The 27,896-nt window shown below is 41.2% G+C and overlaps 1 protein-coding gene across 2 annotated transcripts; it reads right to left on the bottom strand.

Annotated features, from left to right (window-relative positions):
- Positions 1 to 215: 215 nt before the first annotated feature.
- kcnk2b (potassium channel, subfamily K, member 2b) lies at positions 216 to 27,896 on the bottom strand (the record flags this gene model as incomplete). Of its 2 annotated transcripts, none has more annotated exons than XM_080047391.1 (6): positions 27,684 to 27,896; positions 16,903 to 17,020; positions 12,254 to 12,414; positions 9,318 to 9,513; positions 5,247 to 5,389; positions 216 to 551 (listed from the first exon to the last, which is right to left on the bottom strand). In XM_080047391.1, the coding sequence occupies exons 1-6, from the start codon at positions 27,879 to 27,881 to the stop codon at positions 216 to 218; spliced, it is 1,152 nt and encodes a 383-aa protein (XP_079903517.1). In that variant the 5' UTR covers positions 27,882 to 27,896. The 2 variants fall into 2 exon arrangements, with proteins under 2 accessions (XP_079903517.1, XP_079903518.1); XM_080047392.1 differs by having other exon boundaries at positions 9,327 to 9,513.

Here is a 27,896-nt window from a genome sequence, read left to right as displayed (position 1 = left end):
TCAGGTGAGTTCTCAAACAGACACAATGTATGTAAGGAGTTAACCATCGAGTCATTCTCAAGGTTTTTCCATGGAAAGATTGTCGCACGGGTCCGTTATCACAGAGGCTCAGTCAAAAAGGCTCCAAAGTGTGCATGTGGTTTTGTAAGCTCCACCAAAAAAAATGTTTCCAGTCAAGTTCAAGTCAGAGTTACTTTTGTCCACGATTTTGCTACTCATTTTAAATTTTCGATGATGGCTATCTCCCGTCGGTCCGCGTAGTCCGGGCTGAGTCCGTTCAGGTAGAGGCTGCCGTTGCGGTGCAGGGCGGGGCTGAGGGACAGAGTGAGGTTGGGGTAGGTCTCTCTGTCTTCACACAGGTTGACCGACAGCGTCCTCTTGCCGGGGGTCATCTCCTGGTTGATGCCCAGCTCCGACGACAGCTTGCGCTTGATGGAGGCGGCCCGTGAGAACTTGTCATAGATGTCCACGCTGAGACGGCGCCGCGTCTCTTTGAACTCCGCCGACACGTTGGCCGTCCACTCGGCCGCGTGAGCTCGAAACTCCCCGACCTGCGAATAGAGAGAGAGAGGAAGAGAGAGAGAGGCCCAAGGTTATACTGTAGCCAACCTGGTATTTCTTTCAGGATTCAGTAGCCCACACATGCTGCATTCACACCTGCAGTCTAGTTGGTTGAGCGTTGGTCTTCTTATTTATCAAATCAAATCAAATGAAGCTTTATTTCTATAGCACATCTCTCACAAGGAAAGTGATACAATGCGCCTTAGAAAACATAACTAAATAGAAACACAATAAAACACATATAAAACAGACTTTAGGGCATTATAACTGAAGGCTGTCTCTCCATGATGTTTGGTCCTTTAGCTTCTGGGACTAACACAAGTTCAGTACCAGATGATCTCAGGGATCTATAAACCTGGTGTGTATCTCACCAGCATGTCTGAGATGTACTCTGGTGCATGGCCGTGGATTGATTTAATGTTGCGTATAGGTAATGCTAAAGAAGCATACAATTGAAGTGCAGGTATATTTTTAAGAAACTGTTATACACCTTTGCCTGCCTGGAAACGTGAATTTGTCTAGCTGACAATTGGAAATATATGGTAAAGCATATAAGATAGGCAGTTTTGTGGTAAAAAAAAAATACTGGTATTGTGTCTCTTTAAATTGTTAACAGTCGAGAAACATATGCATTCTTGAATTGTTTTACAGGTGATATAACGTCTTCCCAATTATTCTTGTGTTGTACATAGACAAAAATAAATATTTATAAAGCTGTGTTCAGAGCCTGACATTCAACTGAAGCTGTGTAGGTCTATTTGTGTTGCCTTTCTTGTCTTTAGAAATGAAGGAATTGGAAATGAGAGGAAATGCAATGGTTAATTCATGACATCGATCTCTCACACGCACAAAAGCCCTGTTTCTATTTGGTAAGGTGTTCTTTAGGTGCAGACAGAATAGGTAAATAGCACTGCCCACCTAACTGTGCACACCTCTTGAATACATGCAGACAAAACACCACATCGAGGATCTGTTTGACAGCTCTTGGCTTCTCACGTGTCTTGGCTGCTTTCCAATTAGCTATGCATGTGGCAGAGCTGCTCTATAACCTTCATCTATTATTTGCAGTAATTGTAAGTGCATTTATCATTTTCAACATAATGTGAAATGGCCAGACTAAGGATAGGAATATTCTGGAATGAATTTGATAAGGTATACATAGTTATCTGTTACCTGCCATTAAGCATCCCATACACAGTCGATTAGGAATGATTCTTTAAATGTAATGGTTTTACCTATGCTTATTTGCTTTCTTTCTGGGTGTTAGACATACAAAATGAGAGTGGAATCAATCTTCTAATCTAAGGCCCAGGACACACATCCTGCGTCTATACCTCTGGAGCGTGTCTGTTACTGCTGCGACTCTCTCGCTGTTTTTGGCCACACATGCAACGTCTCAGCTGCTGCTGCAGCAAGAGCCCTGTCTTTCTACATAGTTTTCATAGATACAAAGTTGTTTCATGTCATTTTATGATGCATATGATACATTTCGAATTTCGACAGTAATCAGTGTGCCTCACTGCCTTTTTTTCACATTTTCGCCTGTGGAAAGCTTTATATCGAAAGGGAAAACTGGGGAAACTGCAGCGAATCAAACTACAGCGAATGAAAGTACAGCGAATGCCGCTGGTATGTAGTCAATATGACTGTCAACGGAGTATTTCTCTACCAGTTAAAGCAGAGAGACTCGATATGGACTCGCGTCTCTCCGAAGAAAAAAGCGCCGCTGCCGACGTGCCTCAAGCGGGCGTCGGAGATTGGATGTGTGGCCGCTGTAGTATATAAAAGTCAGACGCAGATGAGCAGTAGACACAGCATGTGTGTCCCAGGCCTAAAGTCTGAGCAATAAAACAAATAACCTAACTTTTCAAAATTACAACCTATAATTGAAAAAAGATATGCAGATTCCTTTAGAGAATAACTAGTATATAGCCTCATTATTCAGGAACTACTTGTAGTGTCATAAGAAGTTCCACTACGGGTTCACGACAATGGGATAAAGAAGCATAAAAAAAACATCTGCGAATTCTGAAAGTGATTTTGACTTTGTTCAACTCAGCTAGCATTATGCACCTTAAAGCTGGGGTTGAGAGTTTGCGAGAAAACAGCCGTTGGGATTCCAACGGCTGAGAGGTCTTGACGTGATAGGGCAAGAGGACATGGCCCGTGTGGAAACACTCCGACTTTACTCTGGTTTTATTTCGAGCTCTCTCCGTCTCCCTTTTAGCAGTTAACTTTTCAAAATTCGTCTTTCCTCGTTTTTTTGCTGTCTTAGCGGTGTTAGTTGTTTGTATCCGGGGAATGGTAAATTGACGGTTCGTTTGTGAAGACATTGCTACTCGCTGTCCGCCGTGGTAGCCTAGTGCCAAACAGTAGGCTAGTGTCAGACTGCTAGGGTCGTGAACGCTCACGCAACTGACGCATCAACGTTGTTGCCAAGGTCCCACAGCCAATAAGAACGGAGAATCTGACCTCGCTCTGATCAGTCAAAATTAACATGAGCGGTGGCAATTTTTGGGGGCAGCACACAGAGACCACTTCACCTACTATAGCTGAATGGCTATTATGACAGTTTTGCCAAATATTGCAGTGAAAAAAGTATCAACCCTAGCTTTAATACCCACCTATGAATTTACTGTTAAGACAAGATCTTGCAAGAGCCTCCAGCGATAAAACCAATATGTATTTTGTGTGGGAACAACGTGAGTGACCCAATGGCCCAGGTTTTTTCTGTAGACTCTGCACACTGTATCTGGTAGGCACAGTCAGTTTGTTGTAAGGTCCTTTGTGAGGCAGAGGATCCCGCCTTCATAATGCATTAAGCCTCCTGCTACAAGCCCTTTCATAATTCATCGACCTCTTGAGTTGTACCAGGCTGGTGTGTCCTTGCGTTACCCCACATTAGACACACGCGCTGGAGCACAAACACTTGACTTCACGTGCTTTCTCCGGCTTCTTTCCACTTTTCCCTGTCCTAGTTGTCCTCCCTCCCTCGCTCTCTCCCTCGCTCTCTCCCTCCCTCTCTCTCTCCCTCCCTCCCTCCAAACGCCCACCGAAACCTCCTCTCTAATGTATTTCTCTACAGAGCTCACAGCTGTAACTCCTAATTATGGATGTGCAAGGAATCCCACTGCAGACTGCCGCGTTACGTGTAGTAAGGAAACGAGACGTGCATGTGGCTGGGTTATACAGGAGAGGTGGTGTGGTTCTCTCCATCCTTTTCCCCCCTCAATGTTAATAATGGAACTGCCACAAAAGCGAGGGATGATATTGCTGAGCGGCAGTACAACAACAAAAACTTAATCCAACTCTTGTTAAGGATTGGTATTTTCTACGCAGGGCGACTAAGATTCATGACTGCACTGTGAGCCATTCATCGACCATTATGAGTGGAGAAGGCGTGTGTCGTGATCACGCACCTGTGAACTGACTACAAATGTTCCTCCACCCTACGATGTAATACTGGTAAGGCTGGTGAAACGGACTGCAGGGTTCGCAGCAATGGCAGCATCATGAAGTGGTCTAATGCAGTTTGATGTGCACTAGTAGCAATAGTGATGTTTTCTTTTAAATATATGTTCCCTGCAGCTAGAGATAAGAACACATTTCACGCAGTGTTACTGGTGGAGTCAGCCATTCTGGAGAATGCTTGGAGTCAAAATCACTTTTTTTGTCGAAATCAGTGAATATCTCTTCACGCATCCGCTACCTGTCTGTGCTGTGTGTGTGGGCTGAAAATAATTCTGGTGTTAAAGCATATCCTATAGGCTCTGTAAACTGGCATGTCGCTATAGCTACAGTGGGTGCCCTTTGTTTACTTACCAGTTTACAGAGCCTATGGCTGTGTATTAATGCCAGATTTATTTTGGAGTCTGCACAAGCAGTACAGACAGATGATCAGTTTTGATTTTGACAACAAGGGTTCTCCAGAATCGCTGACTGCACTTATAAAAGCCTTAGTATTCTCAAACAAAGTATTCGAGCTAGAACTTTTGTAAACAACTTTTGCTTTTGTTCATTTCTATAAACCAAAAATCAACTCTTTTTTAATGCAGGATTCTGACAGGTTTGCAAATGTGTGAAAGTAATCTCTCTCAAGGTCTTTCTTTCACTCTCCACACAAGTGCGTAGGCCAATTCTATTGATATGGCGCTTAATCTAGCTGTGCTAAGAGAGAGAGAGGGAGAGAGAGAGAGAGAGAGAGAGAGAGAGAGAGAGAGAGATCTAGGATGCAGTTTGTTTCAAACATTTATGTGTCACATTCAAATTTAAATAATGATAACAGGCTAGTATTTGGAGGACAATTTGTTGCAGTTATGGCGCTACTAACAAGCTTGTCCCATCAATGTGTGAAGTCTTATTCGCTATAACAGTGACCAATGTCATGACTCACTTGGGTGCAGGGCTGTTTGGGGTGATTTTTAATTTCTTTAATCTTGAGGAAACAAATTGAGGTTTATCTGGACAGCTGGATCTTGATCAATACAAAAAGAATTAAAGGTTGGACAATGGGTTTAAAGCAGCTGAAAATAAAGCTACTAGCGGGGGCGATCTTTGCCTCCCCTTTACACCGTCTCTCCACAATGGAAGAAAAAAATTCCCCAAAGTGAAATTCTGTTTTTTACTTATTTTTTTCCTGAGTCATCTGCAATTGTGACCTAGCTCCGGAGCACATCAGCACTTACCTCCTCCTTAGTTTTCTTGGAGATGACCCTGAACCAGTCTCCTATCATACTGAGCACAGCAGCAAAGTACGCCAGGCCTACCAGGATCCAGAACAACACCACGGGCTTGTAGTAGTCCAGATAGCCTGGCTTGTCTGACCCACCTGCACAACCAAAGACACAACAAGTGGGTTAGAAAAAAGATTTTCTTTTTTAAAATATGGGTTAAACTTTTTACTGAGCAAAGTGTCTTATTCAAGAAAAATTCATTTCAGTGAAAGAAGGCCTGATGAGGTCCGTTAAGTCTGTTTTAACATTAACTTTCACACTAGTATAATTTAATGAGCCTTGGTCTATTCCATTCTAGAGGGTAGACATTTCTCCGGCTACAGTGTTGAATTTAATTGCCCCTGAGCTCAGATCTGAGTAGAGCCATTTTATTTTCTAAGAAAATATAAAGGAGGAACTGACTGAGACTAATGAGTAAGAATATAATTCTGCAGTGTCACATACATATTCAGGGCCTGTTATCCTTTCCTGTAAAGCCATTTGTGTAATATTGGTGCTCTGATAATGCAACTAGAGCCAAATATTATTTTATACAGTTAACATAATATTATATATTAACTGATATACATACAGGTCTATACAGTGTATAGTTTTATATTAAACTGAATTTCTTTTTTCCAATTAGATAAAAATAGACAGGCAGCACAAAGATACCAACAAAACGTTTTTTTCGTAGAACATTTAAAAGTACTTTGTTTCTCCCCTCTACTGGAGATTCATGATTTCCAATAAATAAATAAATAAATGTATTCATAAAGACGGAATCTTATTTGAAAATCAAGTAAATCTACTGTGTGACTCATGATTTTTCTTCTGGCTTTGTTTATGTGTTACCAGAACCTAGAATACGTGTATTTGTCTTGTTTTCTTCGTCATGCAGAGATATCATGTGATCTCATGCAGAATGAGCAAATGCTTTGGCCTGACTCTGATAGGAAGATTAAATAACTGACTAACTATGGATGTGAGTCAAGGCGTACATAATATACTTTTATATAGAAGTGACTCAGGGATAGTCGTGAATGTATATATATTAGGGCTGTCAAATTAACGCGTTAATTTCGATTAATTAATCACAGAAAAATTAACGCGATTAAAAACATTAACGCAGATTAATCGCACTTCTATAATGCCCTTTGATCCGGTGCAAAAGTGGTGCGCAGCTGCACCTGTAGCTTTTATATGTCCATGTTGCCGGGCCGGGCGCGCGGGTAAAAGGGAGAAATGTAAAGAGTGAAGCAGGGGAAAGGGGCCGACTCGAGGGCTCTATGGACGGTTTATGGGATGCTTCGGCAAATAAACATGAAGGTAGGAAGACATCTTACTTAATTATCCGCAGTGTCCGTGCATTATTGATTTAGTGGGTGCAACAATGTAGGCTATAGGTTCAAAACAGTAGGCCGATCTCTCAATCTTCCTCCAATTTTGTTTGCTAGCTGTCTCGCACTTAAACGAGTGTGTGTGTGTGTCAATATTTTTGCCTATAAGTAGGCTACGAAATGGTGGCAGTGCAGCGCTGTCTGTTGTGGGAGATGGGAGGAGACAGAAGTTACGAGAGACGGAGAGCGAGCGCGCGCGAGAGAGAGAGAGAGAGAGAGAGAGAGAGAGAGATAAACAAACTGTAGCAGGCTATACAGCTGTTTATAAACAGGTATAAAAGTGTCATAAAAGTATGCGATTAATTTAGATTAATTAATCACAGAGCCTGTAATTAATTAGATTATTTTTTTTAATCGCTTGACAGCCCTAATATATATATATATATATATATATATATATATATATATATGTATATATATATATATATATATATATATATATATATATATATACATATATATATATATATATATATATGTATATATATATATATATATATGTATATAATATATATATGTATATGTAACATATATTTATATAGAAGTGACTCAGGGATAGTCGTGAATGTATATATATATGTATATGTAATATATGTGTCATAGCACCTGAGGTCCTACAGGAAGCATGGACTTCCTCTCAGCCTGTAAACATTACACTCCAGTACATTTTGAATGCCCTTTTCGGCTCTCACCATGAGCTGTGTCTTTGTGTTAGCTCTCAATAAATCAAGTGTTATGATGCAGCACAGCCAAGCCCGCCCGCTGTGTGCTTAGATAACCATCAATTACAGCAGCAGTTTACTAAACAGCAGTGCAGGCAGATTAGATTAATGTAACTACTGGTGTCTGCACAGGTGCTGTAATCTAATCTACAATCATTACACCTGATCAGGGAAGCTTAATCTAGCCACTAAGTGTTTGTGATTTTCCCCATCTGCTTCTCGCTTGTTGCCTGTCGAGGGGAGGTCAAATCAACCTAATATCTCCCGCCTGCCACACATGTAGCCAACGCACGCACACACACACACACACACACACACACACACACACGCACACACGCACACACGCACACACGCACACACACACACACACACTCCCTCTTTTTGTCTCTCTGACATACACACATGCATATTATGTATTAAGTATCATTCGTTAGCAGTTATGTATTAAGATAATTTTTTTTTTTTTACTTCAAATTAAGAAGTAAAAAAAATAGGCCAGTAAAGACTCAAAACGGAGGAAAAACAGAGACATCTGTCAGAGATAATAAAAGGAACCAACCAGCCTCCCAGCTGCAGTAAGTGACATTAATTGCGTCTCGTTTGTTTAATCTGCACAAAACACAACTGTAAAATAACACTTTGCCATTTCACAGAGGGTTATATGTCAGACTATTTCCTGACTGGGAGCAGTGACTGTCTCTACTGGTTGCCTGGCAACTGCTCCTGAGCAATAACAGGATGGGGCCGGCCCATACCGAGTGAAACAGCAACATTTGACTTTTTTCACTTTCACTGGTTTTGTTCGTGTGATACAAACCATATACTGTATATTGTGTTGATTGGCAAACGTGAAAAAACGGTTTCCCCCGGTTTCCAGTATTGTATTTTGTGTTGTATTGTTTTACCTTGGTTAGTCAGTTCTGTCTGTTCTGTGATGCCCTGTTCTGTCTGTTGGGTTCCGTCATCTTTATGTTGTTGTTGTAACTTGTTTAATTGTATTGTCTTTTAACATTGATGTCAGGGGACTACAGGTGAAAAATAGCCTTTTGGCTAAATTTGGCATTTTTAACCCATGTATGATCATGTGTTTTATTATATTGCACTGTCCCCTTCTTAAATAAACTGAATTGAATTGATGCTAAGCTAACAGACTGCTGTCCCCAGATTAATAGCAGGAAAGTGTTCAAGCAGATTTTCCAAAATGTCAAACTTGTTCTCCGTATGTAAAGATTGACATGTTTCCGTTTCACTGGAACGATAGGCAGAAATAAGACACAGAAAGAGAACTTATTTCTGTAATTTATATTGTTCCTTAGTGTATTGTTAGCCTGACATCATTATGATAGGCTACTTCAATAACAGTTTGTTTTAATGTGCTTGTATGATTTGTGAGTTCAAACCTGATTTCAGTGTGCAGTAATTGAAGCTTATGGGAGCACTATCATATTGCAGGGATAACGACCCGTTAGAAACTATCGGGAACACATCTATCATAATGTGCAGCGCAGCATAGTAATAGGTAGTAGGACCAACGGGAGGCTTATACGGCTGCCCTGCACATCTGTTGAGTAAGTCTGACTGAGGAGGAATAACTCAACTATAAATACACTGATTCTAAAACCGCGACATATAAAAATGAAAGACAGGCCTATTAATCAGAAATAGAACAATTTCAGGGTGCTCCGCTGGCGTAGTGGATAGAGCACGTACCATATTGGCTCCGGCCTTCGTTGCAGTGGTTGCGGGTTCGAACCTGACCCATGGACCTTTACTGCGTGTAATCCCTCCCCCCTCTCTCTCTCTCTCTCTCTCTCTCTCTCTCTGTCTCCCCATTCCATCTCTGTACTATCAAATAAAGCTTGAAAATGCCCAAAAATAATCATAAAAAAGAAATAAAAGAAATAGAAAAATTTGGAGTGGACCTTTATCACCGGCGACAAAGTCTCCAAAGCCGATGGTGGTGAGGGTGATGACCACAAAGTAGATGGAGTCCAGCGCGCTCCAGCCCTCGATGTGATGGAAGATGACCGCCGGCACCGCCACAAAGATCAGGCAGCCGAACAGGATGAAGAGCAGCGTGGAAAAGACCCGGATCTTGGTCTGGCTGACTTTCCATTTCTGTGTGTGTGTGTGTGTGGGGGATTACAAGAAGAAGAGATAAGAGGATTTTTGAACAATCAAGATATGAAAAACTTTTTTTTTAATGGCAACCAGGGGGAAGCAAATTAAAACACACACGCACGCACGCACGCACGCACGCACGCACGCACGCACACACACACACACACAGCCCGGGAATGTAAACAAAATGCCTGAATTTGAAAAGAGATGACAGTTATGTTATGTTATGTTTTACTACGCAGTGCTATGAATGATTGTAATATAACTTGCTAATTGGTTAAAATCTAAAAAATATTTCAAGTCAGAAGACAGGTATTGGTGAATTCTTGTCAATCACTGTTATAAAACATGACAACATGCTGCCTGTCACCCCCCAACACACACACACACACACACACACACACCCCTCCACCACCCACCACTGCCCCCCTTTAAAGTGTGATGAGTCAATTCCTTTAACCTCCTTTGAGGGAATACATTTGCTGTTTTCCAATGAATCTCAAATGTCAGGCTTCCGAAAACCCATGTGTGACATGTCAGATGGCACGCCCACCCGTGCTGGTGGAGATATGGGACATGACTTATTTATAATTTCGCACACATTCATATCAGCAGATTTTTAGACGAGGTTCATTACAGTTACAGCCTCTGCTATCAAATGTGACTATGCGAGAAAAGAAAAATGCAATTAATGCAAGCTGCCATATCTCCCTTGCATGCCAGTTACAGTGCATCAGAGTTTATATTCAAAAAGCTGTCAGTTTTTTTTTCTCTGCTGCTGTAGCACTTGAGGTGACTGTTTTGCTTTCAACTGCTTTCTTGTGTGTACGGTGCCCTTTCCCCTCCCAGCTATGTAAGCCCAAAAGCCCCAGTGCTTCTGAGGAGAGGCATAAAGAGCAGGCAGACCTCAGATTACTCCGTCTGTAATGCCTGATGTCCTTGCTTCACTGAACAAAGCACACTACGGTAGCGTACAGTTTGAGGAGACATAATGTGAGCCCTACAGGACAAGATTTATTCCAAAGGGACCTGTGAAGCTGAAGTGGTTTCTCTCTGTCAGTGTCTTAATTGGCACAGCAGCTACTACAGCAGCAGCTACACTGCAGATCTATTTCCTATATCTATCATATTACTGTATATGTATTATATTATATCTAGCTATTTCCATTGTTATAGCCGGCAGCCTCCTCCCCCCCAGGGAGAATAGCCGCAGTGAATCAGAATCATAATTAACCTGTTGCTCCCAAGTATCTGGTTTTTCTGAAGCATTTCTATTGTTAGCGCTTTTATGCTGACATGACATCGGGGACCGTTTGAGTGTCCCTTTATCAGAGCATTATGGGGCTACGCTGACAACTGTAAGTGCAAATGGCTAAACTCCACGGCAACTGGATGAAAAAGGAACATCCTAAGAAAAATGAGATGCGGTGGTTGAATTAAAAGGATTTTGAGATGTTCTACCATTTTTTTCACCACTGTCTACAAAATGGACTATATCTCAGCAACTGAGGGCTCCAAAGCACCCACCTTTTGAATAGTAACGTTACGTACGTTATTCATAAATGTACAGTATATGATAGGGCAGTTTATTGTTCTTGTAATTAGGAAAAAGTTGACGCATGCTGAATTATAAAATATTATGGAGGCAATTTTTTTTGTGTAAATTTTGACTGTATTTTGACAGTAACACACTCGCACAGCACTCGGTTATGGCTAGGGTTATGATGTCAACAGTGACTTAAAGCACAACATAGGCTGTGTTTATTTCTATAATTTATCTGACAACGCAATCTGTTGCAAACCTTCCTACCCCCTCAACCTACCCACACACACACACACACACGCACGCACACACACACACACACACACACACGCACGCACGCACGCACGCACGCACGCACGCGCGCACGCACACACACACACACACACATCTCAGTACGTTAGACATTGTGGACTTCCTGCCCTTCTAAAAAAATTTTTTGTGATACTAGTCAGTACCGACAATGCAACCACTTGCCAGCAGTCTGAACGGTTTAAAATCACAGAGGGTCCATTATGGGTAAATCATTTCACTCTCCTGTGTAGATGTATATTCATTTAACATCTGTTATTAGTTTCTAGTTTGTGCAAACAGCAGCTGTTTGATTGTTTTCTGTTTTGACTTTGAGATTGCAGGAGAAACTGAATGCGGCCTAACCGTCAACCATACTGTCAATGTATATCCTCCATGTCCAACATGACTAAATGTGCCTATTAAAACTCTAGTAGATTTTTAACATGTGCTACGTGTCCATGTGTATACTGTATGTGCTTGACAGAAGTTAATATGTGGCTTGCAATGTGGCACAACAACGTATACCAGAGACAAACAATGTTCTGCGTATGCTTAGTTAATTCAAAGTGAATAAACAAATGAATAAAAAAGGGTAAAAGCCCAATTAGTTCAGCAAGAAAGAAAACATAAAACTTTGTTTTTTGTCTTTTAAATATTGCAACTGCAATTTGCTTACCTGGGCTTTCAATACAAAGTATCTGAATTTCAGATTGACATTCTGTTGCAGCTTTACAGTAACATGGACACTAAGATGGTTCAGGAACAGCTCTGTCAATGTACCTTACGGTAAAAGGTGCACTGACGAGCTGTGCTGTCTACATGACAAAAACAGCTCATTGTCCACGGGTAATACAGAAAGGCTCAAACGATTCACAGTTCGTATAAAGCAAAAAAGGCGCTCACCACAATCATCTTCTCCACTCTGGCGATGCCCTTCCCAAAGATGGTCCCCAGCTGGTCTCCAACCCCAGCCAACAGGAACCCAAACAGAGGGATCCCCAGCAGAGCGTAGATGATGCAGAAGATGCGCCCGCCTTCTGTGTGAGGAGAGATGTTCCCAAACCCTGAAGCAGAGGAGACACAGACACTTTATCAGCTAGTCAGGCAGCATTTCATCTAAACATGTCAGTAGAAATGAACTGCAACTTAGTGAGGTTGAACCGAGTATATTGTTATGAACAGGACATTGGTCTGTCTGTCTGTCTGTCTGTCTGTCTGTCTGTCTGTCTGTCTGTCTGTCTGTCTGTCTGTCTGTCTGTCTGTCTGTCTGTCTGTCTGTCTAGGGTTGTCTTATTTCGTAATTGTTTTACACTTTCTACTGTGAAATGTTGGGGCATAAGAGAGAGAGAGTAACTGTGTACAACTGTAGAACTGCACACCCTACTTTAAAAAGGAGGAATGTTTTTACTACGTAAGTGACTTTTAAATTGACTGATATTTTCCCGTCTGGGAGCAACAGTTTAATTTACACTCATGCATACATTTAGGAGAGACGATTGTCGATGCATGAGTGCGAAAGCTTGCAGAGTGCACTGTTGAGATGGTTTTGGCTTGTGTGGGGAATTTTGTAAAAGGTCCTGTAAACGCTCCATTCAGGCACTGGGATGATATACTGACGGTGTGTTAACCTTAAGCAAAAATACCCAATATCAAGGTATTTAGATTACAGCTGTATTATTTTGAAATGTTTAGGTAAACACAAAAACAAAGTTCCCCGGATTAACACAATCTTCTTTTGTCCAAACAACACACAGAGTATTCCCAAAACTTAAAACAGTATGATGGAAAATAATAGGGCTTTTAAAACTTTGCGTTATACCTTGAAAAACGGTTATCGTCCCATCCCTAGCTCCATTCCTCAAAAGCTGCAGTTGCATTATTTTTCTGAAGAAAAAAGTCCCTTTGCGTGATTTGTCGTGGAAGTTGTGCTAGTGCTTGAAATAAAGTGCTGAAAGACAGTTTTGTGAAGTGTGGTCCTTATATGCACACAGCCATGCATCTTTTCTTCAAAAATATCATCAGTCGCAGCAAGATAAAGCAGATGAGGCTTACAGAAGACTACATCCTTGTAAGACCTTAGCACAACATACACCTGACTCTGCACATTCAACAAAGTAGGACTTCCATAATTTAACATTTCAGCGAGGTCTGCATAATGAACAACAATCTACTATTCTCTATCAACAGAGTCGTCTGTCTCAGGATAGGGACTGTGGGATGCTTTGTAAACACTTTGCAGTCTCACACTGGAGTGGGGTGACACTAAACGTGACAAAAATAAATTGTCATTCATGTTTTGATAATTTCATGATTAACTCCATAGGAGACAGGATACCAGATGGGTGCCCCCCCACAGAACAAAACAGAAACAGCAGCTCCCTTATAATTTGAAGCTCCACTCACTTACATATTTTAGAGTGAATTAAACAGGTCAATTGACTGCATTTCAAAAAATCTAAATAAACATATTTAAACAGCTAATTTTAACAGTTAAAAGTGGTAAGAGATATTACTAACATGATAAGAACTTGGACACACAAAACACAAAATTCTGTTACATACCAATGAGTCCACTAATAGGTTTTCCCTCATCTGCAATGTTGCCTGCATGAACACTACATTAACCTTATGACCTCCTCTTTATAATGAGATAAAGTCGCAAAATGGACAGAACCATTTGTCAGTATGGGCCACAGGCATTCAGGACCCCATTAACAAAGGTGATGTTAAGATCACGTGCAGCGATGTATCATGGCACGTGCTGTCTCTTTAAGAGGCAAATGGACAATAAAAGCTTAACGACCTATTTCTAAACTCATTAAGAGGTGCCAGGAGAGAAAAGGCAGCACCACATTTAACTGAGCCAATTGATTGTCTTGGGGTTAAGACACACACTGTTGGTTTTGATGTGTCTTGGAGCATTAATTGAGGGGAAAGACCACTGCAATGATGCCCTGTCATGGTGGGTTTCAGTTGGTGTAAAAGTGAGCTGGACTGTGGTCAAGTCAAGAGAGAGCATTGGGGGTGGAGGAGGGGAAGGGGGGGAGGGGTTAATGTCCAGGCAACAAAGAATGTTTCAAACCAGACCTGTTTTGATCTATATACTCGATGGGGAAATGTGCTTTTCCATTGTTGAATACAACAGCTTTAGAGACCCTATAGTAATCCTATAGGGAATGCTCTGAGATCAATGGTTTTGGCATCTCTTTGGCTCCCAGGAGAGGGGGGGAAATGTAGGAGAGGCCACATACTGTATATGATGTATCTCCTGGATAAAGAACACAGATGGTAAAGATGATAACGATGCTTTGCCTCGATACTGCACATCCAATTACCTATCCGTGCAAAGGAAACGTGGATGTGACTTCTCGCTGCGGCCCTTTTTGTGAAGAAGAAAGCTCAGCCTTCTGAATGTTTTTGTTCACTGTCACAGAATTTTCTTCCACAGATTTTTATTTTTTTGTTATTTTTTGCAGCAGCAAAAGGTGCACTGAACATTCTGTACCAAGTAGCACAATCATAATGATTGCCGACAGACAAGCGCAGCAATTATGTTGCTGTTTACGCTAACAAGAATCAAGAGATGATACTCAGCAAAAGCGCCACCTGGGAGTGAGCAAAAAAATCAGAGCTGTTGTGAAAATTCCAGCACTGTGTTGAGAGCATTTTCTATTCACCTTCACCTCGCAGCCTTTTCCGAACGTTGGAGTTTTTTAAAAGAAAGCCCACACACAACAAATGATATGTGTACTCAGATCTAAATGAAAAGCCCTTGAGCTCTCCTTCCTCTCTCTGCTTTGGCACTCAAAGCACCAAAGCTCAGAGGCATCGCTTCGTCTTCAAGTCAATAACATCTGAAAAAAAACAGGAAGTCTCCATTCTCAGTCTCAGGTGAGCAAAAAAGGGAAAATCAACAATTCAGCTTTTTTTTTTTTTTTGCGCAGCACGGAATTACCTTCCATCTGTTTAAAAAAGAAACATGCAAATACTTTACCAACCCGAGGGCAAAGTCAAGTTACTGCAACGTGCAAACATTTTGTGATTTGGGCTTCGACAGTACCCTGGAGATGGGAAATGGAACTCAGCAGTCCACCCAGATATGTTAAGGTTCTGCCTGGACTAGCCGGATAAGACTAGTAGCTTGGGTGTGCTGTTGCTGTGACCAGTCAAAAATTATATTTTTTTTGGTGAGAAGAGCTACTGTATGTGTAAAAGCCCTGCAGTGAAGCAACATTCTGGGAAAAGGGGGGCTGGAATAAGGATTGGATTTTAGCAAGCGTGCAATGTAATGGCAAAATACACACCACGGCTCAGGTGTTAACTTTAAAATGGGAAATTTAAAGTTAAACCCTGAGCTTTGTATGGTATTACACGTTTTCTGATTTGAGAATGAGCTGAGACAGAGATGTGAAATGGAGCCCGACAGCCGTACTGAGCAGAAGCACACACCTTTCAAGGCCCGTTGAGAAGAGCCATATGAGCTGTCAGACTGGCTGTGTGTGTGTGTGTGTGTGTGTGTGTGTGTGTGTGTGTGTGTGTGTGTGTGTGTGTGTGTGTTGGAGTGTGTGTGTGGGAGTGTGATCCATTCCATTTTCATGATTAGTAAGCTCTTGCAGCTGGAGGTGACAGAGAGAGGGAGTTATGGTTTAAAAAAGGTGATGAAAAAGGGAAGTGCGTCGTGTCAGCTCCCTGGTTACATACTATAGCAACTAGGAACAAATGAGCACAGGCACTAGAAAATATATATCTAAATAATATCCCTTTGGGCTCTTAAGCTACAGTTCTTTTTCAGTTGGGCAGTTTTGATACAGTCCCCATTATGTACAACGGACGCGCATTAACTTTAAAATATATTGCAGCTTGCTATTGTTATTTAGTCATTTTCAAACTTAATTTCTGTTGTCGTACATTCATGACGAGACGTTCAGGAGTTTAAATGTATTGAATAGAAAAGCACAACCTTTGCAATACCTAAAAAAACACGAGGCCCCATAAACATATTTGTTGAGAATAATTTCAGTGTAGATTCTGAAACAAACAAACAAGTACGAAAACTCCTACTTTAGCCATTAGCCATTCAGCAATGTTTTTTGGCAATGTTTTTGATCATGTTTTGGTCCAAATCGTTACACCTCTGAGTTGCGTTGGGTACACTGGGTAGCTCATACAACTTATTTATGTTGTTGTGAATCACCATAAGGAATAAAAAAGTTTTTGTTTGGTTGCTGATTAATAAAAAAACTGGGAGCAAAAGGCTAAAGGCAAGTGTAATCCTGGTGCAATGAAGCACAGTCTGGAAAATGGGGAAAATTCTGTCATGCAAAATGTGCAATTTTATGCCGAATTTGTCATCAACATTGCAATGTGCCTCTGACTCCTTCGTGCATGAAGAAAAACATATGAATGGGACGTGCTTATAAAGCTCTTTCCAATATTCCAAAGACATTTTCAAAGCATGGCATGCTGTCTGGGTTATTGTCAGGAGCAGTGACAAAAGGGAAATAAATGAGGAGTGAGTTGTTAAAAGAGTGAGAAACTGAGACTCTTCTTACCGATGGTGGTGATGACAGTCCCGGCAAAGAAAAAGGAGGAACTGATGTCCCAGATGCTGGTCTGATTGGATGGAGTTCCTGAAGGGTTCACACCTGATCGGACAGCTGACACCACTTGCTGGAGCGAAAAATTAAATACATAAAAAAAAAAAAAAAAAACGTTAGCACATAATCCACTGTGTCCCCGTGTTTGGTATCAGCTGGTCTGAGGAACATAAGTGGAAATAGGTGATGGGAGAAGGATAGACAACATTAACCAACCAAAATGAATAAGGAGTCTTGAGAATGAATGAGGGGCATCTGTCACCTTCATAAACTTCTTATCACAAATTCACCAACAAGTCTTATACTCTCACCCCTATGGCCTATTCAATCATCCATTCACAAATGACTCACAAATCATGGAAGAGTTTGTACAACTACACACTTGAATATTTGATCAATGTGTTAATTTGAACACAGTGCCTTACATGGTACATTACTTTGGTACCTTTGGTAACACTGTTTGCATGTGGGTGTGTGGAGGCACCTGACAGTCTCCACACACCCACATGTCAAATATTCATTATGTATTACATACTGTAGAAATAGATACATGCAAGACATCAGAGTTCAAAATGCAGCTAGCCAATGGTTTGGTTGTTAGTCCACACAGTTAAGCTGCTATTCTGACACACAGCCTCAGGCTCTGCACACAACTATAGGGATGCTGAATGTGTGCAACAGTGAACGTTTGCAGGCCAGCAAAGGCCACACATGTAATCATGACAACTCTGGTTACAGCCAGAAACCAAGCAGACCCAGGATCTTTGAGGCTCTGTTTCAGTCATATCAAAAATAGAGCCCCTCATTGAAGGTACCCAGGCTATGAAAAGCATTGTGTTACATATTTATAAAAAAGCTCATTTTGAGTGAAATAGGGAGTGTGGCCAGCTGAGTCAGTATTGTGCTGATTAGTCTTGCGAGGTGTAGGCTGTGTGTGTGTGTGTGTGTGTGTGTGTGTGTGTGTGTGTGTGTGTGTGTGTGTGTGTGTGTGTGTGTGTGTGTGTGTGTGTGTGTGTGTGTGTGTGTGTGTGTGCTGAGGGGAACTCGAGGTGTGACACGGGACACAGCTGTAGACACCGGCCGGCTAGTACAGGAAACAGAGCAGCAACATGTTTCCTCACTCAGCGCTGTAGTGTGACAGGAGGGGAGTGATCCACCAGCTGGAGGGACAACACTCCACTGCACCATTACTCACATCAACAGTCACCTACACATCCATGAGAGATGTGCATCCACACTACAAATATGGTGCATTTTTACCACAGAATGTATGTAAATATACATTTTATAATATATATTCAGGCAGCTGTGGCGAAGTGGGTAGGGCGGTCAGTCACTGGAGTGCAGGGTCGGTGGTTCGATCCCCCGCCTCCCTGCCACATGTCGAACGTGTCTTGGGCAAGACATTGAACCCCAAATTGCTCCCGATAGTTAGCTTGCACCCTACGTGGTAGCTGCTGCTATCGGTGTATGAATGTGTGTGAATGGGTGAATGTGTACAAAACAATGTAAAGTGCTTTGAGGCTGTGAAAAAACCAGGGAAAAGAGCTATATAAGTGGAGTCCATTTATGAAGCTTAGTGAAAGTTCAGACAGGAAGACTGACTATCTGCTATTATTATTATTATTACAGAGTCCTCCCTCAGTTTCATTCACGCTCTGATTATGGGAGGTTCTCTCTATTAGTTATACCAATCCTATCCACCTTAACATCTGTGAGCCAATCATCTTGTTCCTGTCAAATGTTTAAAACCGTCCTCAACCTGCTGGCAGTTGTCATTTCAGCGATCGATGCAATTTCAATGACGGATGCAACCCTCCTCCACCCCATTCACCTCCGGTCCTCGTCACATCATCATCATCCCCCCCATCATCACCAGTGTCTAGGCTTCATCAGGGGGTTTTCCGCTCAGCACAGGATTTGGCTGCCCACTTCAGATGACTTGGCAATGGGGTGTAATCACCAAAGACTCTTCTAATCAGCACATTTCAATAAATGAATTGTTCATTCTTTAAAACTTTTGTTCTTGAAGTGCTCTCCTGATTGATATACCGTCTATTGTTCGTAGCACATAACAATTGTCCAATCATAGCGATGCAATTAAGCACAGTAGTACATGTTAACCAAAGTTGCAAAGTAAGTCTTGTTAAACCAGACCTTTGGCACTTTTGGCTTTTCCATTACATTGAAACCCGACTCTTCTTTGCCTTGCCTTGCCTTGCCTTGCCTTGCCTTGCCTTGCCTTGCCTTGCCTTGCCTTGCCTTGCCTTGCCTTGCCGTGCCTTGCCTTACTCAACTGGCCTTTTTTGCCTTTTCACTATGATAAAGTACTTAATACCTGGTACATGTACCTGGTACCTATATAGTTTTTGGACCCTACTCTACTGTTGAGTGTCCAGAGACCAGTTTGACGGTGACATGAATCACTGTAGACCACTGATAGGTCAGAGCGTCTTCAATGGGCCAAACAGCCAGCTATGTTGTGGTTGCAATTTTTTTTTAGCTTTATGGCTCTACAGTTTGTATTGTACTTTCATTCAAAACTTGGCATACCAGACACCCACACCATTTAGATCCGTTCCTCAACTTGGTGGCTGATGTTCAAAATCTTCCACACTGAAGTTATAACACTGAAAACGCCAGAATAATGAACTATACTTTGCATTGGTAACATTAAGCTGCAGTGTTAACTATTAGCGTTAATGGAGTTGGTAATTATTTATGACTATGGATTGACAGTTAAACGTTGAATCTAATGAATAACATTGGTTCCAGTGCAAACATAGCAATTTCCAAAGCAATGTGTATTAGTACTATAAATACATAATGGATTCCAAATATAAAATATAGGTGTGTCTGTTTCACTGGCAAAATCATGCCTTTGATAATTCTGCTTTCATCTATCTCTGTTGTCAAAATAAAGAAATCAACATTTCAAATTTTACTGAGACTTTTGATGAAACCCCCTCATAGAGACTTCCTCTAATCATTGGAAACTGCACTTGTGTCATGCCTGAATGGAAAGCAACAGAAACTACAGGGCGCAAGGTTAAGCAATCAGTGAACTTCTCTGGATGCTGGATCCCAGCAGGGTTTTTTTCTTTAACAGACTGTTCTTCAACTGCACTAAGAGAAAGAAGGTGTCATGGGCCACAGAATCATTACTAAGATAAATTAAAGAGAAAAAAGCTTTGATACCTCAGAGGAATAGCAGCGATGCAACACAGTCGATTCTAATAAATAGCATTAAGCATATTCCCCTGTGTGCGTGTGTGTGTGTGGAGGGGGGGGGGAGGGGTCTCTCCTGCAAGAAAGAGCAATACAAATGATTTCATTATTGTGCATGGCTCCTTAAATAATGTAAGACTTTTAGTAGAATGGTAGTAGCTCTTTTTGATGATCTCCATTGATTGTATTTGATTTAAATTGACCTTCAGGGCAGTAACGCTCATCATAATCATGTACATAATACAACTGCGCATAGACCTCCTGAACTGGCAGTGTCAGCTTTTTCGCAGTCTGTCCACACGCATGCACACAGGCACACACGCGCACACACACACACACACACACACACACACACACACACACACACACACACACACACACACACACACACACACACACACACACACACACACACACACACACACACACACACAGAGTTTAGGGTCAATGCAATGTCAGGGCAGCAATTTTCTGCAAACTGAGAGTGCTTTCATTAACCTGCGCCTGTTGAATGTGATGTGGCGGTAAAGATGGAGGGTGTGACGGATGAAATGGGTGAATTACCAATTGGAAACGGAGGCATCATGACATGAGGGAGGGATAGGCCTACAGATTGATGACAGTGGTGGCGTAAAAGGAATTGTGCTCGCTTGTCCACAAAAGCTGAAAAATAAATAAAAAGGCAAGAAAACAACGGCTTAAAGGGTTGGTTCGCTCAAATGACAAAACATGTGTTGTGGAAAGTACAAGTGACCTTTCCCTTACCTTAATCCTACCATAACTGACCTTCACAAGGCAGAAAGTGAGCCATATTCTAATATTGGCATACAAATTCATCACTGAACATCTATAAGGATTTTAGGGAATTGTCCAATATCAATCTCCTTGTGTGGGGATAGTGTTTCTTTTAAATGAAGTATGTTTTAAATATGACCTGGACAACAAACAAAATATTGGCACAGATAAATACCAAAAGGGGGAGAGAGAAAATAAAGCTCAAAAAGGACTGTGTGTGTGCAGCCTGAAGCAGGAATGATGTATCCGCGGAGATGCATTTGAATGTCTTTGCGACCTTTGCCAAACGGTAGGTCACAGAAGAGGGTCAGAGAGTTACTAACGTAGTGCACCGATTGGTTGGATCCAAAAGCAAGATTTTTTTTTGTTTTTAGCAGAGTAGAGGAAATAATTATTTTCTTCCTCTGGCACTTATACAATACAAATGATTTCAGGGATTTGTTCTCAGGTCCCAGGTTTGTTCACCATCACCGGGGTTGAAATTGATTTCCTTTTCCCCCGGTATCCTCTACGCTTTCTTTCCATTATGGATTGCTGAACATGACATTTCTTCCTTGTGGACATGTTCAATACACCCAACCCCCCAACCCCCCCCCCCCCCCAAGTTTGATCCCCACTGCTCTAAGTGGCATTTTAGCTCTTCACCTACTGTCAGCAACCTCCCTTTGGGCAGCACTAGGCAGCTGGTTTCAGCAAAACATAATTTGATGAGCCCCCAGCACCAAACAGATGACAGACATTCATTTCTCTTCTGGAGTCGGGCAAGACTAAAAAAAAGAGTTCAATGTAAATGGGAGTGTATAAGAATGACATCCATCAGGCGGCTACATACAAGACTCCAAATGAATACTGATGTGTCCACTGGATGTGTTAACTGTTCACTTACACTTCACCGTATCAACTTTATAAGGCGATAGGCACTGTGTTGACAGTTTGCTTTACTGCTCACCAAGGGGGCAAGAAAACATACATGGCACACACATGTATTCACAGACAACATAAACACTAAGTACAAAGGTGGACACATCACTAGGTTCTTATCCGTTCATTTCCGAATACAACAAAAGAAAAGGATTGAAAGATAAAACATTTGGAAACCCTACATCCACACAGTGACTCCAAAAACTATAATTGAGCAAATCACACAATCAAGACATCCTGGCTCAGTTGGTGCCTTTGTTTTCCCATGCCAAAGCGGGCTATAGAAAATTCTGTGTCTTGGCACTGGGTTACATGCATACAAACCACGGCCATGGGGAAATGAAGACAGACTATGCAATCTCTCCTGGGTTTTTTGGCAGCCGGTGTTGCCTTCACGTTATCCTGAGCTTTTTTGACTTTACTCCAAAAATTTTAATTACTCCCTTTGAGAGCACATCTCTCCTCAGACCTCTCTTGGCTGGCTTTTGATCAACGGGAGCCTACAGAGGTGTGTGTGTGTGTGTGTGTGTGTGTGTGTGTGTGTGTTTGTGTGTGTGTATACATAATGAAGTGAGTTGGGGGGGACACCTGTATTGAAGCTGTTTATCAATAAATCATCAGAAGAGAAATAGTTGCTGAAAAAGGCTACTGAGGGAGCAGAGCTAGTTTGCTTGGGTTGCAGTCTAGGAAAAAAATACCAAAAGTTGATTTTTCCCAGGTACGTGCTGTAGAAACCAGCTCAAAACTAGCTCCGTAAGCATCCAGAAAACATCTAAGTGCTTTTAAAACATTTCTCCTTGAGGGCAAAATCTCTCTTGAGCCAATAATTAATTCAGTTCATTGTACAGCTCGTGTCCAGGACTAAGAAGTTCTTGTTTGTACACAGACTGTCTCGGGGGGGAACGGTCAGTGACAGAAGGGAGTCGTCCTTGAATGGCCTTGTGTCTGAATTGTGCTATATAAATAAACTTGCCTCGCCTTGCCATAAAACAAGCATTCAAAACTGCTCAAAAGACATTTTTTTAGAACAGACGACGGTTTGCCCTTAATTACCTTTTAGGTTTTTTGTGAGACAGAAGCCTGAGAGGCATTTTAAATATTAGGGGTCATGCAGGCAGTGCAACAGATACAGTATATCGTTGTCAGCAACATCCCCGGGCTCACACTAAAGAGCATAAAAACAGTCTCACAGCAAGCGATCATGCCTTTTATTCAGAAACAGCCCTCGTGACCCGGTCAAATGTTTTCACCGCCGGCAGGCAGTAACAACTATCACTGTGAGTGCTTTGTGCCAACACATGAGCTGGCATAGGGAAAAATGAGAAATGGTGATGAGAATAACTTAGAGTGAGGACAAGCATTAACACCCACATAGCCTACTTGGAGAACAACTTGCATGTAAAGGTGCTACTAGGAACTTTTAAATATTTCTGAAACAGTCACATTTTTCCTGTGATGATCATAAATGAAATGTAACAGCAAACGAGACAATCAGGGCAAAGAATGCTTTTTTAAAATTGTTTTTCATGACGCCTTTGTCATGGCTACGCTCACCCAGGAACAACAGCCGGCGGGGTAAAAACACTACCGCTTTTGTCCAAACGGTGTGCAAGCATGAACAAAAACGGAGAGTTCCTCGGAGAACCTTTTAATGGTTAGTCTTTCAATACAAGAAAGCCAATGTTGATGTCACGGTACGCGTATAAGCCTAGAGTGGGTACAGTATATGGTATCATAAATAAAGGATTCAGGTGCCAATTGCTTTCCTTTGACGGTTTTGACAAGAGATCGTTATACAAAGGTTGTTATTTGAAAGGCAAACCAATGCATTAGATACTTAACGTCCATCAAAGCTGTCAAATTAAAACGCATCAGAACCTTAAAGAGCAATCAAATGTCATATAGCTACAGATTTTCATCCAGCTCCATAAATGACTTAAAAAATCCCATTGATAAATATTTAACCAGCAGTTAATAGCAATGCCTGTTGTTGGGGCTTTTTTTATAATGAGACTCACTGATGACTGACGCTCTCAAAAGGTATAATACAACATCTTGAATGTTAATGTGATTATAGTGGCTTTGCTGGAGAGATGTCAAAATCCAATGCTATACTATGCTGGCAGCGATTTTTCACTGTGTCTTTTCAGGAAGTGTTTCAGGGACATGGTTGCTCTGTGAATTTAATGGTTCTATTATAATGCTCGCACTCACACAGGGACGCTTCTAAATGTAGTCTAAATATAGTCTTGGGGTACTTGAGGTTCCTCTCCTTATTATGACCAAAGGTTTTCCTCTATAATGAGCTATCTCTCTCACCTTCTTGTTTCCATGATAACGAGATGCTCCGTCATGATAACGAGACCCCTCGTGTTACAATCATATGAAAAAGTTTGGGAACCCCTCTCAGCCGGCATTATAATTGACTCTGCTTTCACAAAAAAAAAATATAAAAGTGGTATGTCTTTAATTTACCAGGAACAGCTAAGTACTGGGATGTTTTCCAAACAAAGATTTTTTGAAAAGCAGTATTTGGTTGTATGAAATAAAATAAAATGTGAAAAACTGGCTGTGCAAAAATATGGGTACCCTTGTGGTTTTGTTGATTTTAATGCCTGTAACAGCATGTAAAACTGATGACTTTAAACACAAAGTTGGTTGGATTATGTTGTTAAGCCTTGAACCTCATAGAATCGTCTGTTTAATCATGAGAAAATGCATTTTAGGTGCCTAAATGCAAGTTGCACTTCTCTTTGACTCTGTGCTGAAGTGAGACAGAATGGGATCATCAAAACAGCTCCCAAAAGATCTTAAAAACAAAGATTATTCATTGTCATGGTTTAGGGGAAGGCTACAAGAAGCTTTCCCAAAGGTTTCAATTGTCAATTTCTACTGTAAGGAACGTTGTCAGGAAATGGAAGGACACATGCACAGTTGCAGTTAAACCCAGGTCTAGCAGACCAAGAAAAGTACAAGAGCGGCATATGCGGCAGATTGTGAGAATGGTTGCACACAACCCAAAGATCACCTCCAAAGACCTGCAAGAACATCTGGCTGCAGATGGTGTATCTGTACATGGTTCTACAATTCAGTGCAATTTGCACCAAAACATCTGTATGGCCGGGTGATGAGAAGGAAGCCCTTTCTGCGCCCACGCCACAGATACAGTTGCTTGGAGTATGCAAAAGCTCATTTAGACAAGCCAGATTCATATTGGAAGAAAATGCTTTGGACTGATGAGACAAAAATTAAGTTATTTGGTCTTTATAAAAAGCAGATGTTTTGGTGCAAATTGCGCTGAATTGTTGAACGATGTACAGATGCACCATCTGCAGCCAGATGTTCTTGCAGGCCTTTGGAGGTGATCTGTGGGTTGTGTGCAACCATTCTCACAATCCTCCACCTATGCCGCTCCTGTTTTTTTCTTGGTCTGCCATGCCTGGGTTTAACTGCCACTATGCCTGTGTCCTTCCATTTCCTGACAACGTTCCCTACAGTCGAAATTGACAATTGAAACCTTTGGGAAATCTTCTTGTAGCCTTCCCCTAAACCATGACAATGAACAATCTTTGTTTTTCAGATCTTTTGGGAGCTGTTTTGATGATCCCATTCTGTCTCACTTCAGCAGAGAGTCAAAGAGAAGTTCAACTTGCATTTAGGCACCTAAAATACATTTTCTCATGATTAAACAGACAATTATATGAGGTTCAAGGCTTAACAACATAATCCAACCAACTTTGTGTTTAAAGTCATCAGTTTTACATGCTGTTACAGACATTAAAATCAACAAAACCACAAGGGTACCCATATTTTTGCACAGCCAGTTTTTCACATTTTATTCTATTTCATACAACCAAATACTGCTTTTCAAAAAATCTTTGTTTGGAAAACATCCCAGTACTTAACTGTTCCTGGTAAATTAAAGACATACCACTTTTATATTTTTTTTGTGAAACCAGAATCAATTATAATGCCGGCTGAGAGGGGTTCCCAAACTTTTTCATATGACTGTATCTGACAAACGATAGCATCAATGGCACACTGCCTAAATTGATTTCCTGATTTATTTTGAATTACCTTAAGGCGGTGTTGCATTTTTCAAGTCAATCTAAAAAAAACTCAACCTATCACCATGGCGTAAGCTGTGGCTTGCCCACTGTATCCCTGACAAAAAAGTAATTTTTTTGTTTAAGATAAAGATTGTTTTTCACTAAAAAGGGTCTTCACAAAAAAAATATGAGTCCCGTCTATGATACAATAACAATATTTGTGTCTTACTAAAGTGATTCCAGTATGATTAAAAAGCCATAAGAAGCCAGAAAAGACAGAGTTTTAAGATTGAAAATTATTAATAGGATAATATCTTGAATCGCAATTATTTTGGCCAGTATGCTCGAAACATCAACTTCATATCCCATGCCTACTTTATACGTTACCATAATAGTGGCTGACATACCTACTGTATATGCAGTGAGCTCAGATAATGTTTTTGGCATCAGGAGGCAGTTTTGTTGCCCAAACAAAATCAGGGAAATGGTTCAACGGGGGGCCAAAATTAGCAACGCTAGTCAAATTGGTTCCCCCTGGGATTTAAAGACCTTTTCGCTCTGGCACATTAGAAAAGTAATCATCATCCACAAGCCCAATATGCCAGCTAGATTCCCCAAGAGGAAAAGCCTTTCATCAAACCAGACAAGTTTGGTTGATGGTGCGATCCAAAAAAAATCCATAAAGGATTAGTCAAGAGTCAGTGGATGTTAGTAGAAGACTGCTCGCTAAATACTGATATTTATAGTGCATGAAATGTGCACTGAACATGTTTAATTGACTCATTTAGTTTAGTCTTGCTTTATTTTCCACTTAAATTGATTTATTTCTGCATTTGTTTCAAGCATGGAGTGAAAACCAGACAGGGCAAAAACATAAATAAAAAATGCACAGGCTCAGGGGTACAACCAGTGCCTTTATATGAAGTGACTGTTCTGTTAAAAGGCCACAATCAAAACCAGGGATGTTGTGTTTTTTTGCTATTATTAATCATATACATTGTGTCCAATCTGATATAAATTATTCTTTAATTCTGCTATTACATTAAAGCAATTTAAATGTTTGACATCTGAATAGCACTGCTTTAAGGAAGTTGTACCTGCACTTTCCTATAATATTTCATTTAGTGCTCTCTAGTATTTGTTTAAAGAATATTTGTGTAGGGAAATGTACATGCACACCGGTTGTTGCAGGAAGCTTACAAATAAAAGCAAGTGTTTGGGCTAAATTACATCTTCTTTAGGGTAAGGGGATCTTTGCCGGCATGGTTACAAAACTATGCTCGTCGTGGTAATGCTTAAATGAAACACAATGTTGAAAGAAACTGATTCCGGTTGGAAAAGCTAAAACAAAGCAGTAGTGTGTATTGAAGCCTGAAGCACATTGTCTCATAATCCAGTACGACACCATTTGTAGATAAAACACAGGCTCCTGGGGCCACATAATATACTAGCTCTTCAGGAGCTCAACATACAGAACAAATATCCTCAGGTGAAAAAAAAACATTGTATCCACATCTATCCACAATCCTCAAGGCCCCGTGTTAAACCAGGGGTAGCTTCAAAAATCCCAGGGTTAACCTCAGTTCTCCATTTTGTAGAACACAGTTTTCAAACACTGTTATGGAAAAATCCGTGCGTGAAATGTTTTAATACATCGATGCATACATAATACATCAGCAGGTCCTTGGAGGGAAGAGAACACCATTTGGATTATTAATAGGAATCTCTGACTCTTCCACTCACCTTGACCAAGTCCTCCAGCTCCGAGGAGTTGACGCAGGCGTGCATGGTCAAGAAGTTCATCTTCTCGGTGAGGATGGCCAGCTTCTGCAGGGTCTCGTGGGGCTGCTCCAGGGCCCGGAACACCGTGGCCCCGATGATGAGGTAAAGCACCACCAGGAAAAAGATGGCCGACACGGTCTTCCACCTCATGACAGTCATGCGGGTGTCACAATC

Source organism: Ammodytes marinus, assembly GCF_949987685.1.
Source record: "Ammodytes marinus genome assembly, chromosome: 19".
Classification (NCBI taxonomy): Eukaryota; Metazoa; Chordata; class Actinopteri; order Uranoscopiformes; family Ammodytidae; genus Ammodytes; species Ammodytes marinus.
Note: the sequence above shows the minus strand (reverse complement) of the source record. Positions and strands in the feature narration are given on the sequence as shown.